Source organism: Stegodyphus dumicola, chromosome X2, assembly GCF_044657685.1.
Source record: "Stegodyphus dumicola isolate Sdum_Otavi_A_Nest chromosome X2, ASM4465768v1".
NCBI classification, from domain to species: Eukaryota; Metazoa; Arthropoda; class Arachnida; order Araneae; family Eresidae; genus Stegodyphus; species Stegodyphus dumicola.
In genome coordinates, this window is record NC_140781.1 from 126,692,650 (window position 1) to 126,710,890 (window position 18,241).

The 18,241-nt window shown below is 33.4% G+C and overlaps 1 protein-coding gene across 1 annotated transcript in view; it reads right to left on the reverse strand.

The window, feature by feature from the left end:
- The window catches only part of LOC118201382 (transmembrane protein 65), a 58,969-nt gene extending 41,408 nt beyond the window's left edge, over positions 1-17,561 (reverse strand). The window contains exons 1-2 of the mRNA XM_035373476.2: positions 17,147-17,561; positions 3,759-3,868 (exon numbers count right to left, since the gene is read on the reverse strand). Coding sequence (XP_035229367.1) covers positions 3,759-3,868; positions 17,147-17,375 — 339 coding nt within the window. The 5' untranslated portion in view covers positions 17,376-17,561. The remainder of the gene's footprint in view (positions 1-3,758; positions 3,869-17,146) is intronic.
- Between the last annotated feature and the right edge of the window lie 680 nt (positions 17,562-18,241).

The window sequence follows — 18,241 nt, forward strand, 5'->3', positions numbered from 1 at the left end:
GCACACTGGGCATATGAATTACCTTGGCCAATTCAGTACCAACATGCAGTATTTTCCTGGACCAGAAAATATTGTGGCAGATACATTGTCATGAATTACTGCTATTAACAAGATGTATGTATTAAGTTTTGCACAGACTGCTGAATTTTAACGTAATGATCCCAAACTGAATCATCTGTTGTCCACTGAAAGTAGCTGATTAAAACTACAAAAGATGGAATTGTCTCCTAGGCTAAATATAGTGACATAAGTGGTGACAAGATATTCCCCTCTGTTACATCAGCCAACTCTGGAGAGCAGTATTTGATTCACTCCATGGACTTTCTCATCCAGGCATATTTCCCACCAAAAGACTGTTTCTTTCTTGTTTTGTCTGGCCTTCTGTGTCAAAGCATTGTGTTGCCCGAACTCAACTATTCATGATAACTTGAAAACATTTCAATGACATCTTACAAAAAGCAAGAGCTTCAGAAAGCAAAGAAATCGATAGTTAAAAAGGTAACCAGTAAAAACATGAACAAAATCACATAATGATTAGTTAAGCAAAGAAATCGATAGTTAAAAAGGTAACCAGTAAAAACATGAACAAAATCACAAAATGATTAGTTAAGCAAAGACTCCAAATATCTGTGAAACCCATAATGCTGTATATATATATAAATTGTAATTATCCCAATATACACAGCGACCTGCTTTCGCTTAAGAAGCATCAGAGAATTTCATAAATTTTGCATAAGGTCTAAATTCAGTGGCAAATGGCTATCTGCACTTCAACACAAACAACTGAAAATCTACGGTAGTTCTTAGATTATGTTCATTCTTCCCGCTTGTTCTCAATGACATCATTGCACAGCTATTGCTGACATGATATAAACAGGCTACAACATCTGACAACAAATTGTTACTTCAACAGGACACTAAATAACTGGATTAACTGGGGCTACAGCTCATATGTACAAATGGAAAATCCAGATAATTGACCCATCTTTTTCTTGTAGATCAAATATATGAGTACTATTCCGTTTTGAAGACCGTAAAAAAATTGCAGCGAAAATGTATGTGCAAAAGCGCTAAATCTAGCAAATGCGCCCATTTAAACAGTGCACCAAATCTAGCGTACGCGCTGATTTCAGATTGTGTAAGTTTATACAGTTCTATATTTCTTAAGACGCCACTGAAATACTAGTTCAATTTTTAAATCCTTTTTTGATATCCTATGGATTTAAACAATTTGGGAATTGCCCATGACAAAAAGTCTGCAATAGAATTTTGGGGAAAGTGCAGAATCAACCACTGCTTGACGCATTTTTAAGAATTGCACATACTCGGTATCCATGTACACATCGACCTATTTTCACTTTAAAAAAAATCCCAGAACTGCACAAAAATGGCACTGCGCACACCCTTGACTTTATCGACCTATTTTCACTTAAAAAAGTAAAAGAAAATTGACAAAAATCCAATTGTTTTTACCCTTGTAAAAAGCGGCAAACAAATAAGTGGGCACTTCTGCACTTTAAACCGAGAATTTTTTTCAAAGAAAAAGCATTATTCATTATAGAAAATTATGTTTGAACAACCAACGAGATGAAACTATGCTTTAGCGATAACTCGATAGCGAAATAGCGATGCAGGCATCCATTCAGTTATGTTTAGAAATTTTTATATAAATTATAATAATGATCTAAAATAGTTATTTACTCTTATCTTTCTATTCAGTCATGTTTAGTCTTTTTTATGCAAATTATAATAATAAAAAAGTATTATATGAAATTAACCTTTCATCTAAATTAAAACATCAATCTTAAATAGTTATTTACTATTATACTTCCTTTCTTGCATTAGGGTTGCCGCAATTATTTTTGGCATCACTGGCATCAACAATAGTTTGGCGAATTTTTATGGCCCTCAAAACCGAATACAGTCAAATACCGAAAATCCGCCGACCTGAAATCCGCGTTGCCTCTCAGAATATAAACCATCAGTTTATAGGTTCCGGAAACCGCAACACTGAGTACGAAATATCGAAGAAAAAAATACTTACTGAATAATGATATCATAATTACCAAATAATAATGAGGGTTTTTTTTCTGCATTGAGGTAAAAAAGCAGACGATTCACTCAACTCTTTGTTCAAGTTCACGATTCCCGTTGTTGTATTTACTGAGCTTTGTTATTTCATTTCAAGAGATTGTTTAGTGCTCCCTTTTTTTTATCTGGATATTTTGTGGATAAATTAAGAATATTTTAAATTTCAGCTTTTTTTTAATACAATGACAGATAAGAAACACACTCGTGATTTTACTGCTTGCAACATTGAAAAACGTAAACACGTTGCATTGACGGTAACGCAAAACCTGCAAATTCTACAAAAGATGGAAGCAGGTGCTACTCCTCGATCATACTACAATCATGTCGCAATTCCATGCCATTATAGCAGAATGGTATGGAATTGCAACATGATTGTGTATGATATATGGAAAAATAAAGAAAAGCCGTTGAAATTTTACAGCAACAATGATTCTAACACCAGAAACCGAAACCGGAAATCTTTGCATGGGGCGAAATCGGCAAACCTCAATGCTGTGTACATATATAATACAATGAATAATATAATCAATTTATATATGTAATAGTAATTTAATGCATATAATAAATTATTGCAATAATGTATATAATAATTAAATTAAATGTATATAATACGGCTTATTCATTTTTCACTTTTAGTCCGAATATTATGCTTTATCTTTTCTGTCCTGAAATGCGCAAAATCCTAAAATCCGCACAACCTCTGGTCCCAAGCTTTGCGGATTTCTGGAATTCTACTATAGTACCAATATATGTAGTTAATCTCAAATAAGTACGAGAATTACATTCTTCCATTCATTCCTTTTTATTTTAAAAAAGATGACACAGTTAAAATGTGCGTATATATATATATATATATATATATATATATATATATATATATATATATATATATATTTCCATCGAACAAAATGAAAAATTTACTTATTATGGTAAGACTGAGCAAAGAGAAAATGAATTTTTATTTACTTATGTCCTAAAACTAAATATAAAATTTTGCTTTTATTCTTATATGAAAATTAAACAGATATGAGATCTCATTTGCATAAAATTAAAAAAAATTCAACTGAATGTTGTTCATGTTAATTTAGTCTGATTTTAGGAAGTAAGCATTTATTTATGCTTCAGATAGGATCCATACAGTACAGAATGAAGAGTAAACCTATATATATATATATAGTATATAATTGCTTTTCAAGAAATGATTACGAGTTGCCAATGATACACAATGACATGTTATTGAATTAAATGAAATGTATGTGCAAGCACATTTATTAGCTTACAATCAATTACTTTTTATTGTGGGGTAATATATATGCCATACACATATATCTAAATTAATTCAAAAGCATCATAAAAAATAAAATAATATTATACTCTTTTGTAGAACTTTAAAAAAAATGTTAAAACATAAAATAAATAAATGGACGACTTAAATTACATCAAAATTAGTACTTGGGGGGGGGGGAGTGATCCAGATAACCAAAGTTCTGAATAACTGGCATTCTCCTGTGTAACATTAAACAATACTGATTTCAAATAGTTACGATGAAATTGCACAAATTCTGTAAGCCTTATTTATCAAGTTTGATTAATAAAGAAATTTTTATTTGAGATCCAGCTTATAAAACTCATTAAATCACATCAGATAAATGTTTAAAATAACCTACCGCAAGAATCATTATCAAGTTATCAAGAAATCCAAATCCAATGAATGGCATAGCACTATGGGCAGCAAGACCTCGTAACTGAGCAGCAGTTGGAGGATCAGGCTTAACATCTGTATGAAACAAATTGCATGCATTAAATAAATGTTTATATAACCAAGTTAAAAGGCAACCTCAAGGCTGCTTCTTTCCTCTTGACAAAGGCAAAAGTTATAGCACAAACTCTTCAATAAACTTTTAAAATATGATTGCAATATATGAATAAAAATATCATGTAGTAATAATAATAAGCTTTCTTAAAATTTGCCAAAATTTTCCATAAGATAGATGCAGCACATTAATTATAATGCAAGTCCAGTAAAACCTTAATTATACGAGCTAATGTGGACTGGGGCTAACTTGGATAAGCAAAAACTCAGATAACACAGATACAAAGAAAATTTTAATACAGTCTTACTATGCATAATATACAGAATTTGCTAATGCACAAGATTCATATCAGTACGTACACATACAAGACACATGTATGTTCAAATGTACAGATATACATGTAGTACTAAATATGATGCATACTATAAACTTGAAAACATGTATCTACAATATAAATGAGGTGCTGTACAGCATACATAACATACCACAAATTAAACAAAAAACAGTAATAACCCGTTTCATTATGCTGCCTCATTTTCTTGCCATTATATTGTATAGACATAGCAACATTATATTGTCAACTCATGATTACATCATCTCACTGTTTAGCCTAAAATGCTGCCGCTTCAATCATGTTCAAGCCATCTGAGTGACCATTTGTTTTGAGCAATTCCCACATACGTTCTCAAACATCATCAGAACTTTCATTGCGTATGACTAAATTTACGTCTTCATCAGAAGTTGAATTGTTCATCACCTTACATCCAGTCATTCATATCTTCATTTGCCATTGCCTCTGTAACTGTGAAAACTAAAAACCAATGAATTTTTCACTCAAAGTACACAAGAATCAAGGCTACCAAACTCAAATGTGGTAACGATTGGGCCCTTATAATTGCGGTTTAAATTATTGCTTAACCCAAGTCTACAGATCGTTTACCTTTTCAACGAGGTTATTTTAATAATTTTTTTTGTTTGTTTATTGCAATGGCCTCAGATAATACACAGCCTTAGTTAATCAAAACTCGAATAATTGGTATTCTACTATACTATGTACTGAAGGAAGATTCAACTGCACTTCAGTAACTAGCATTAGCATTAATGACTGTAAATACATTACTTTCTGCTCCATACATAATGCTAAATATCTTTTCCATGGACACAGACCATAGCATGTATAGCAAATACAATAAGACTAACACAGATCTATATTGTTGAACTTCAACTAGTATGTGCAGATTGTTTGCATATGTTGTCTCCTTCAGTATTTTCCATAAAAAAATAGGAAGTGGATTCCCCAAAGTAAAGAGAGATTCAGGAAGTGGAATGAACCACATTTCTTGAATGCATCAGACATCATGTCATCCATCTGGGAAGATAACAACATGCCACTAGGTGACATTTTTTAGTATATTGCTCTAGTTTAATCAAGTTATAAACTGCATTTTCATAATAATTAATTTATTAGAATTAACAGAGTAATGAAACACTCTGCATACTGCTAATGACTTTAAAAATACACTGCTCATCAAAACTGAAGATCATTTGAATATTTCTGGAGGCATCCATCTTCTTACGCAGATGACCCTTGTGAGCTTTACCATATTTATATATTCAAATTATTTATGCCATTGCCCTTCTTTGTTTTGGTGTTGTATTCATGTTATACATGGAAAAAACCATGAACCAAACCAAGCAGCCAGCCCCTTTCCCTAGGTTTCAGCTATCAGTACTTAGTGGTCTTAACCACTTGGCCACTGGTGGAAACCTCAAAATTAAAGGATATCAGCATAAAACTTAAATGTTACTAAAAAATGATTACAAATAATTTTACAGAGTTTTATTAAACACTAAATGCTATACTTTCTATTTGAATAATTTCGAAATATTTGGATCTGTGGAAATTTAAACATGATGGCAAAATTATCACGATTTTGCTACAAATCTTTTTGAACATGGTATACAGTTGCCTCTGACAAAAATGGAAATCTTAGATCACAGTTTAATAGAATACATCAAACTGTTCATCAAGTCTTGCAGAATTACATGCCATTCTTTAAAAATTGCACTTTTCAGATAATGATGTGTCAAGTGAGGCGTTTAATGAGCAGCAATTCATCAGCCTAGGGCACTCCACACAAGCTCAACTGAATTCAGTGAGTAAGCTGGCCAATCCATTCGAGTGACATCTTCAGTTCCCAAAGTATTCTGACAGAGATTCTTGATGCAAATGAGCACTTAATTGATGAGCAAAAACTCTGAGCCAATAGCATCAACAATTCATCTATGTAGAAACTTCACCAAAGACATATACCATGATGTGGCCATTTTTGATGATGCCATCATAAAACCTGAAACTGATTCCCTGGAAATGGGGTCTTTCATGAACAAGGGAAAGCATGTACATGTTTTTCAACCCCCCATATCAAAACATGTCTTGAATCACAGTTCAGGACATATCAGAACTCATGTGTAAGATCCCATTCCTCTTGGACCCACGTGAACATTATGGTGACACCATATTAAACAAACCCCTTTAGAAGATGGAGACAGTGAGGAACAAAACAACGACTGCTTTGCATAGTTCAAATTAGTCTTTGTGCAGCAGTAGGTAGCTAATTCACGTGCCTGTAGCAGCCTGAAAGTATAAAACGAACTCTCTTGTCATCACTTTATGGATTCCTTGAGATGACAAAGACAGAAACTGGTCTTCAGACGCAGCTGTTGCTCTTAGCTGTCCTTCACCATGCGTTTACTGATTCACTGTTTCAAAAACAGGCTCAAGTTTTTTATATTCCATTTTAGGAGATATTTAGATCTTGTGCAACTTTCATTTGCTTCTTCCGCTTCCCTTGAGCATATCAACTGACCATCACATTTGCCCTACATTTAAATAATGGTGCTCCAAATCATAACTAATGAATACTGATGACTCTTGGAAAACACATTAACTTTAAACAACAATATTTACTCAAATTCTAACATCCATCCTTTGGACAACCCTAATCTGCATATTTCATCAGCTAACTTATACACAGATGTCTAATAACTAACAGATAATTAACATAAATAATTATACAACTCGACATTAACTGAATACTAATTCAGAAGTCAAACAACAAAAATCAGCGTTATATTTACAAAATTTTTACAGGACTAGTTTCGATGGTTTTTTCGAACCACCATCTTCAGCTGCAAAACCGCAAATGAACAAGATAGGAAATAATGATTAGATAAGATAAGAAAGCCTGGACAAGAATAAGCAAGTGGCGCCATCTGTTGGTGAAACCAGAACTAAAACATAATTTCTCTAAAAGCCGAAGGCAAATTTGGATTGGAATTAGGATCGTTAACTAGAACAGAAAGATTTTTATGAATGTGAAATGCCTCTAGAAAATCCAGGTATCCAATGGAAGATGTTTTTTGAATAATTTTAGCAGCAGAAAAATTGAAAGTGTGATTTTCGGACCAACAATGTTGAGCAACAGAAGACTTCTGTGTTTCCTTTTTTCTAACATATGCCTCATGTTCTTTGACGCAAAATTTTAAGGCTCTCTTAGTTTGGCCAATGTAAATTAAACCACACTGGCAAGGAATCCTATAAATACCCCAGGAATTCATATCCGGAATGGGGTCCTCGAGTATAGAAGTCCGAATTTTATTGATGGGAGAATAAACAACCCGAAAGTTAAAGTTCTGCAAAATATGTGCAACATTATAGCTAATTGAGGGAAAGAAGGGAATGACAACAGAATTTTTATAATCTCCTAAAACAAGAGTGTGCCTTTTAGTGCGTTGAGATGAGAATTTTTTAACTGCTTGATTAATAATGTTGGGTGAAAAGCCCTTGTCAATAGCTATTGCTTTTAAATAATTTAGTTCTTCATCAAGGGCTAGTTTGGAGGAGCAAACTTGAAGAGCACGGAAAACATAGGAATAAAATGAAGCTAACTTTTGTTTAGTCGGATGACATGATTTAAAGTGTGGCGGAAGGCAAACCGATGAAGGTTTACGGTAAACTGTAGTACTGAAGTTGGATGTGTTACTTGTGACCAGAATGTCGAGAAACGGAAGAGAATTGCAAATCTCAAGTTCAAAAGTGAACTGAATAGCAGGATCAATAGAATTCATTGTTGAAAGAACTTTATTTAAATCATCTTTATTACCTTCAAACAGGGTAAAAGTATCGTCTACGTAGCGGAACCATGCCGGGAATTTTAAAGTTTCAAACAATTTTGATTCATAATAATGCATGTAGATATCAGCCAGGATGGGACTGAGGGGGCTTCCCATGGCTAATCCCTCAGTTTGCTTGTAATATTTATTTTGGAAAACAAAATGTGTTTGTTTCAAACAGAGTTGAGTGAGAGAAATTAGCTCATCAATTTCGATGCAAGAGAAATGAAATTCGCGAAGTCTGGTTTCTAGACATCTTAATGCACCCTCCACTGGGACATCGGTGAATAATGATTCTACATCAAAAGAAACCATGTGTAAATTACTAGAAGAAATGTTTTTGACCTTTTTAACAAACTCTATTAAATTTTTTATGGTGTAAATGTTATTGTCTAATAGAGTTGAAGATCTAGAAACTAAATATTTAGCTAATGGATACGAGGCAGTACCTAAATTTGATACAATAGGGCGGAAAGGAATACCACTTTTATGAATTTTGGGAAGAGCATATAATCTGGCACAATTCGCAACAGATGGGATAAGCGAATGTTTTAAGTTGCTTGAAATGATATGCGAAGATTTGATCGCAGTTTTTATTTTGGACAAGTCCGAAGGTGAAGGATCTTTAGGGATCGGATTATATGGTCCTTCGTTTAAGAATTTAGTGACACCATCGATGTAAGTGTTCTTATACATGACGACTATCTGGCCACCTTTGTCGGCCTTTGAAATGATAATATCTGGGTTAGAATGAATTTCGCGCATTGTAGCTCTTTCTCTCGCAGTTAGATTTGGTTTCAAAGGTTTATTATTGAATTTCACATTATGAGCGATAAGATGCCTAATCATTTCTTTCTGTGAATCTGAAACTTTACTGAACTTGAAAGCTTTTTCGATAGGAGCCAAAATCTTTGGAATTGAGGGTTTACAGGTTTGTGAGAAGTTAAAATTATATTTTAGAATTCTCTCTTGTTCTTCTGAAAGACTAACATTAGAAATATTAACTATTGGCTTGATGTTTACAATGGGAAGATTTTTTGAACTACTTGAACTGGAAGACTGTAAAAGAAGTTTTTCGAATTTAACTGCAAGGGTGTTTTTATGACGGTTAACTGCATTCTCCATTCTAGACCAAGACTTTTGTTCAAGGGCAGTGAATTTTGGATATGATTTAGCGAGTTCCAGATGAAGCTTATAGAGTTCATGTTCAATTTTGGACAATTGTTGACGTGTATCCCTTATCACGGACCGAAGTAAGGCAAGCTTGCAATTTAACAGAATTCTTGAAAAGTGACTCGAAGGTTTTTGATTAGATTTGATTTGAATAAAATTGGGGATCAACTGGATTAACTGAATATTTTAATTAGCACATTTTTCTAATTAATCTTTAGTTTTGATGAGCAGCATATTTGTGGGTTTCTTTTACTATGTAAAAGTAGCTTCCCTTTGGAATCTTTCATAAGGTGATATTATATAAAGGTGAAGACAAAATTTCCTTAAATTTACACCAGAGAATATTCTGTTGCCTTAGTCTTCTCTTTGTCATCCCCCCCCAAAAAATCAACTCATATCAAAAACCATATGAAATCTATAATATTAAAGGCATGAGACCAATATGACTAGAACTAAAAACAATTTCACCTTAAAAAACTAAAACAATAGCAGGAATACTATAGAAAGCTTACAGGTGGAGGCAGGATATAGTACTTCAGCTGAACTGTCACAGATTAGTTAGTGGAAGATAAAAGAAACTGTGGTGCTAAAAACTGAATATGAAGACCAGTATTTAATTATAGATTGTATTCATCGGGTCCAACTGCCTATTTTTTTTTTAAGTCTGCCTTCCTCAATGTACAAAGTCGAGGTTTATCTTTACTGCTTGATATAAAATGCCGTTAAATGAAAGAGTATGTGTCTTGCATAGACTAAAACATTCTTTCTATCCTATTGTATTTCTATACAGTCAATATTTACATTTTTATATTTTTTATATTTATACTGTTAAGTGAAATGACTGTTAAATATAAATAATGCAGATGTATGGATGTTGTGCACATACTTGAAAATATGCCAAAAATTAGGCAATTGTCCCAGCAGTTGAAACTGAGGATGAAAATAATCAGAAAGTACCTTGTAAATATTTAATGAGTTTGATACCACACATTCTGTTAATAAAGAAGTACATGTGCTGAAAATTAAAAAAAAATTAAATATGATTTTAAAACAATTATTAATGGCAAAATTGATTTCTGATACAGATACACTGATGGCCATTAAAATTGCAACACCATGAAGGAAATACAAAAAAGATATTTACAGCATGAATACAGTATGGCACGAAGACAAAGTGATTAAATTTGCAAGCATTTTGGAGGTTTACAGGGGTGCAAAATTAGTAGAAACAGCTGTAACCCCTGGCAGCTACAACGGCCCTTACCCCATTAGGCATGGAGTCAAACTGGGCTTGGATGACAGAAATGGGCAACTCATTCCACACTTCTTCAAATCTATGCCACACTTCATCAACTGTATTAGCTGGAAAGATATGGCGGGCCAAACTCTCAGCAACTCATGACCAGATGTTTTCAATGGGTGACAGTTCTGGAGACTGCAGGCCAGGGCAGCAATTGAATATCCTGCACTTCGAGGAAGGTCAGAACACGAAGTGCAACATGTGGTCTTGCATTATCTTGTTGGAACATGGTGTTTGGGACCTCAAAGATAGAGCACAACCACTGGATGTAAGATGTCAGCCATCCGAATACTGTACATAGAACCAGGACTTGTTTGAAAAGGTGACATTGTGCCACTCCTGTACCCAGCATTGTCACTTGGCACAACAGAGTTGCCACTTCTCTCTATGCTGTATTGTCAATGGAAGCCGAAGTAATGGTCACCCGCATGACCTCACAATATATCTATTCTCTCTGGCTTTAGTCATGGGACAGCGCTGAGATCCTGCATGCCATTCGGTATGACCCTCAACAATCCATTTATTCTACATTCACATGACAGTGCGACCAGCAATATCATGGAATGATAATCTACACTTTCAATAGGTAACGATACTGCCTCTATCGAATTTTAAAACTTGCTGGTAAGCATGTTCTCTTCTTATTTGAGGCAAATGATTATTATTCGAGACATGATATTCAATACACGATTATTCGAGACACGGTATTCTGAGCAAACTCCAATCTTACAAAGCACTTTCCGAATGAGAAATCCACTACACAACTTTTCTTTTATGCAGTGCTTCAGATGTCGTTTCTCCCTCCTGCGTCGTGTAAATGCACACATACTAATCATTTCCATATCCCAACTTCTTCTTCCTTTGCTGTGATTTTGACGTTCGTCAGATCATTCCTTCCTGATGCTGCAATTTTAATGACCAGCCGTGTTCATTGATGCAGTATTTTCCAACTCTGAACCTTATTAGTGATATGCAGGCTTAGCTAGCGACATATTTGACCATTCACACTTTTAAATTTGAGAGTAAATAATATAGAAAATATATGCATTATTTTTTAATAAATTTAAAAGAAGGAATGAAAACAGCAAATGACAAATCAAATTAGATAGGGAAAGGGACAGGAAAAATGAGCAAAAGATATTCCTGTTCTCCAGTTTTGTCATTATGATAAACAAGCACTAGTCAATAAAATCCTTATGAAAGAAAAGTATCCAATAACATATTTAAAGACAAAAAGCAGTGAACTAATTAATCAGGCTAATAAAGGGATGGTGTCTACATTTAACTCAAAAATCATAATTAAACTAATGTCAATTAAAAAAATACAGGAAAGAGGAATAACAGAGATTAATATTAACACGAAAATAGTATCAACAATTTATCTGTAATTTCAAGCAGTTTAATCTGGAGAATAAATTCAGTTATATGAATTAAATTAACACTCAAAACAAAAAGAACACACAACATTATAAACATCATTAGAAATGAATAAACTACATTATAAATGTTACTTTTTGCTTACTCTTGTATTTTGATATTAACCAATGTGAAAAAGAAGATTAACGGCTCTCTACTATATTTATTTATAAGACTGAACATTTTACTTTTCACAATTAGAAAGAGATGCATTATTTCCCAGCAAAAACTCATAAAACAGTAAATAAAATTTAAAATAATTGCTGAAAAGCTACTATACAACATGGAAAAAAATTTTAAGTGCTCGTGACGTATTTAACTAACAAGGCCATCCTTCCCAAAGCAGCCACGGGAAAAAAATTAGATTGGCATATTCGGATTATGGCAAAGCAGGCAAGGTCTACTATCTAATGGAAGGGGTGCTTTCATGGAGGACATTTTAAGAGAAACTGAATCATATTCGCGCTACAAGTGGAAAAACCACAAAAACAAAAGAAGAAGAGATATCAATTACATAATTACTTTTATTATTCATACAGCTTTTGTAAACAAAATATTGCAAAAACATTTGAGAAAGCACACTAAAGGTATAGGTGCATGTCAGATGCAAGTGTTTCATAAAAACGACTAGATATTTTTAATTTCCAAAAATAACAAAAAAAAAAAAAAAAATCCAAGCATTAAACTGAAACTATTTCTGTTAGTGAAAATAAAACTAAATATATGCCTTGTTTAAAATCTGACTTACCACTTAGTCATTTAGAAATTAGTTCTCTATAGATTCGAAATAGTCTACAGTTTTACTTATCTGGGAGCAGTGGCATAGCTAGAGAGGGGCAAGGGGGGCATGTGTCTCTGGGCGCAGCATGCAGGGGTGCCGAATTGATGCTATGAAATTTTAGAATGAAATTGTTTTCATTCTTGGCACATAGAAAGGGGCGCAAGATCTCTAGTTCTGAAAACCCTAGCTACGCCTCTGTCTGGGAGTGGAGATGAATTGTAAAAATGAAAAAATTTCTGAAATACTTAAAAGAATCTCTCCTGTAAATAGATGTTTTCATGGCCCGAAGAGCTATTTAAAATCCAGCTTTCGCAAGATAAGAAATAAATTACTTGTGGAGTTTATAAAATCTGTTCTTGATACATCGGAAGCTTGGTTGCTGACTTTATGTGATGAGGAAGGTTTGGGGATTTTTGAGAGGATATTGTGATGCATACTTTGTAGAGTCCATGTGAATGGATCGTGGAGAACAAGACCTAATTTAGAGCTATACATGATATGTAGACAACCTATAGTAAAATTCTTCAAACAACAGAGACTTGAATGGGCTGGTCATCTGGACAGAATGCATAAAGAAATGATGTTGTAAGAAAATTTGTATAGCAATACCCATGGGAACCAGATCTCAGGGAAGACCTCCAGTGAGACGGATGGATTGTGTTGAAAATGACCTAAACATACTTAAGGTTAAAAAATGGAAAACAATTGCTAAAAACAGAAATGCATGGAGAAGGCCAGGGCCCACACTGGGCTGTTGAGCCAATAAAGAAGAGGAAACCGAAACTGTGTGAAATCATTTTGCATTAAACTATAAGCAACATCTAAAAAACAATCTTCTTGAATTCTTAAAGTTTTTTTTGGAATTTATATCATTTCAATGTTTTGCTACTTTATCTGCTTCAAGAAAGCATACAGAGTGAGACAGTTGCATAAATTCTTGATTTGCAATTAGAAAGCAAAATCTATTAAAAAGTTGCAGTATTTAAGAGCTCCAATATATAATGAAATATTATTCAAAGCATGATGGAATTCAAAATAAAAGAAGAGGGATCAACATGACTGCCCTATAAAGCACAATGCAATATTGTCCAAATTTTTTAAATCAAAGACCAAATGCTTCCATACTTACAGCAGAATTTTATTAATCATGTGGAGTATTCGTTAATAGTTTTCTGAAAGCAATCCAGTCTCCTGAGCAGAAATAGCGAGATAGCAACAAAAAATCTACCTCGGTGAAGGAACAAAAAACTTACAACTTTCAACTTAAAAAATCTGGAAGTAATAAAAATTATAAACATTTGAACACATACAATATTTACCAGAAGAAGCTAATTTAACATCACTGGTTAAGATGGTCAATTTTTTACGTAAAAACTGAAAGGAAAAATTCTGAAATTGAACTTAATTGCAAAAGCAGAATATGGCTAATGAGCAGTTATAACATGTAAATTGACACTGCCCATTAAAACCGTCATCTTTCTTTCATACTTTTCTAATAAGGATTTCCCCCCCCCCTTAAGATTGGGATATGTCTTAAGCACTAGTTTTGGTAGGCTTCTTTCCTGGCAATAAATGTATTCAACCATCACTCACACAACTATGCTTTTCATCTAATATTTTTTATCTTTTCTCCGACTAGGGATATGTCAAGTGATTAATACAAGCAGTTACCCTGTTCTTCAAGAAAGACATATTCTTTAAAAAGAAAGTCTTTGTTCAAATTACTACCTCATGAAATTAAAATGCGATTCAAAAGCAAAATATCTATGTAGCCTTTATGCTGGAATATCCAGACACAAACCTGGTTTCTCAGATCATTCATTTACTTATGGTAACAGGAGTTAAGTGTTGAGTTTTGTAAATTAAAGCTACAACAAAACAGTTGTTTGAAAAAATTACAATGAAGAGGTATGTGCCAAATCCTTTTTATCTTGTCTTAACAGTAAAACTGATAAATGCTACAGAACTGTTGAAAGCTTATTCACAAAAATAAATAAATAAAAAATAACACAGGCCTGCTCTCTCTCACACATTAGATTTTTGGAAAATTCTGTTGTGAAATTACAAAATGTTTTCTTGTTGCTATTCTTGATCATTCTTTTTTACCTAGTAGTCAGGAAAAGGCACAAGGAAAGAAATAAACTAAAATTGGCCATTAAAGGAAATGTGTGATATCAATGGCGTAGCTAGGATGGGGAAAGGAGAGACATCTGTTCTCGGGCGCAGCATCCAAGGGGCGCCAAACAAATTGATGCTTTTTAATAAACGTTTTAATGAAATGTTTTCCATTCTTGGCACACAGAAAGGGGCACAAATTCTTCAGCTGTCCCCGGGCGCTGGAAACTCTAGCTACGCCCCTATGTGATATACCTTTAATAAAAATAAAAAATAAAAAAATACCATTATTTTATTAATAAAAAAAGTTTATATCTTTTTTTAGGGGGTAGAATAGCTGAGCTTTGGGATGAGATGCAATACAGAGAGTAATAAGAAGAAAATAGATAGTCATGTAACCAAGAAATAATACAAAAATTATGAAGTAGAAACAGGAAGGGGAAATGACAGAAGTGGAAATTAAAACAGTTAAGTGTTAAATAGATTATTAATTTTTTAAAGAAATGGAAAACATTAAAAACTACAAATAAAAAACATGTTACAGGAAAATCTGCCAAATGATCTGAAAAAAAAAAGTCTTACAAAATCTGAAGTAAAGATAATTCCAAATGAGAAAAAAATATTTTATACATCTTTAATTCCACTTTTCACCTGTATTACTTTTCTCATTTATTAACCTTTTGTTGGTTGTAACACATTAGACTATAATTAAATATTATTTTTAAATTAACCTTCTTCTGAATAAAGTAGAATTCTGCCTAGGTATACCATACTTACGTTCTCCGACATTTAACAAAATCTTGGCCTTTTAATTAAAAAAATTGGTTTAATCCTAGTATCCGGTGCACACGGGATTTGGCTACTTTATGATGAGCAGTAAAAACAGAACATATACGATGAAGTAGTAAACGGGTCATTCAAAGAATATATATAGTTATACATAGCGTGTACTATGTATATAGTGTATAGTAAGACGTTCTTTGGGTCATTTTTGGTGTTAACAATAATTTTCAAAATCGTGCCGAGGCTGCACCATATTCTCGGATTTTACCCAAAAATTTACTGCCTTGATTTTTGTCTTTACCAGCACTGCTGCGATTCCAACAATGAAAGTGATACTGATGTCTAATCTCTTTGACTTAAAAATAATATGTTGATATGTATGTTATATCCCATTAATGATGCTAATTACTTTTGCATATACCTGAAAAGCTTTAACTGATATTTTGAATTTATGCATAAATCTGAAAATAATTGCTGTTTACCCTGTTAAATAACATCTATTTTATTTACACCTACTTACAGACCACTAACTTAAAACTATTGCGACAAGATTCTTCTAGACCATTTTCTCAAAAACCTGTTAAAAGTTAACACTCCATAATCATTTGCAAAACAGAAAACAATACCCATGTAACTATAATTGATCAAGTTCATATTCTTTTTAGCTAATGTAACAATCCAGTTCTAGTCATAATAACTTTGATAAATCCCACCACTAACATAAAATAAGAAGATATAATTATACTAATATCAGATATTATTACAAATTCTTTTCTGCCTTTAAGAAGCAACTAATGAATGTGTTCTCATAAAAAATGTTTTGCCCAAAGTCCTGTAAAGACTGCAACAATATTTTATGCATATTTAACCCATCCTTTTTTTTTTTTTTTTTTTTTTTTTTCATAGCAGGTACAAGAACTTATTTTCAATAAAGTATTTTTCAGCTGAATGATAACTAAAACAAAACATTTTTTTTAACGTTAAAATAATATGCACACCAAAGACCATCAGTTTCCAATTCTCAAAGTGCACTAATAATTATTAAATCAATGGAATATTGTTTCCACTTCAAAATGATTACGGCTTATAAATTTAATTCTTATAAACATTCCTTCTTCTTCTTTTTTTTTTATCTCAAATTTTCAGACATAGCTTTCAGTCTAAAAATTCTCTCACTACTTCTGATTCCATCCCCCCTTCAGCCTTCCCGGCATCGTTTTTATATAAAAGTTCCCTTTAACCATTTCCCCTTTATATTGTAGGAAATACATTCGCAGATAACTAACAGGGGTCATTTTACCCTTAAAAGCTTATTTTAATGTCTAAAGTAAATGTACCATGACAAGAAAGCTGCTTGTAAATTGCCATACAAAACTACATTTCGGTAGTTAAATAGTCGCCTTCAAGACACGAAAAGCAGATTTTATATCTGTGCATTAATGAAACATTTTCCTAGCAACATTAGAAACTCTGATAATTTATGACGTAAACAAACACCTTGAATTGCGTTTGCTTGCATTCGAAATCTAAGTAGTTCTTCTAAAAGAATTGTTCTTTCCCTTTGTCCAAGTCTAAATATGAAATCCTGAACTTGTTGCCGTGAATGTAATTTGTCTGAAATTTTAAAACCCGTGAAACCACACCTAAATGCTGAGGTGGAAAACTGCGATGAGACGAAATTATTCCACGAATTCTTAACGAAAGTCAAACGTCTGATAACCGCCATTTGTTGAAATGCGATGATTACGATTAAATATATTTAGCGATTAAATATTCAGCGAAAAACTACTACTAAGAACATATAGTGAATTTGACTTTCAGAAAGCAGTCCCTCCTTTTACTCTGTATCACGTGAAGAACATCAGTAAAACAAAAAGAGGAAAGTTAAAGTCAGGTGGCCGCCATCACTCGACGAAAAACGTGACTTTCTGGTCGAACGTCCAAATCAGTGAAACAGCGAAAAAAAAAAAGGATGTAACAAAAAAAAAAGTTTTGTTACTATAAGTTGAAAAAGTGTAATCTTATTCCAAGAAAACAAAGTTACCAAACTTACATACTTTCCGGGCATGCAAGAAATAATTTTTCTCCCTGAACAGCAGGCACTGTTTTGCCTTTTTTCGGCATTGGCCACTCCTAAGGACAAAAGTTGTGGCCATTTTATTGTGGAGGCACCTAATAGGCGGACACCGTTACCTGCTAAGAAGGAACAGACAGTTACAACCATGCCTTCTCCAGGATTCGAACCCGGGCCTTTCGGTATCGTAGTTGGCTCCCCTAACCACTACGCCATCTGGGCGGCATGCAAGAATTCATACATACCAAAGTGCAAAATCATATGCAAATAACCAAAGTGCATTGTGTGGGCATAAGGAGGGGAGGAGGTGCTAAGTTCGGTTAATTGATTAAGCAACTCGAGGGCCGTCTGCCTAGGGTACAGATGCCTTAGTGGAGGACATTGTAAAGCCAGCAGGCTTGTCTGCACGTTACACATTAGAAAATACACAAGAACTCTTATGCAGCCAGCCCATTTGCCAGGATACTAACCGGGATGAAATTACCACTCTTCAGCAAATTTACCGTACGGCCACTGGT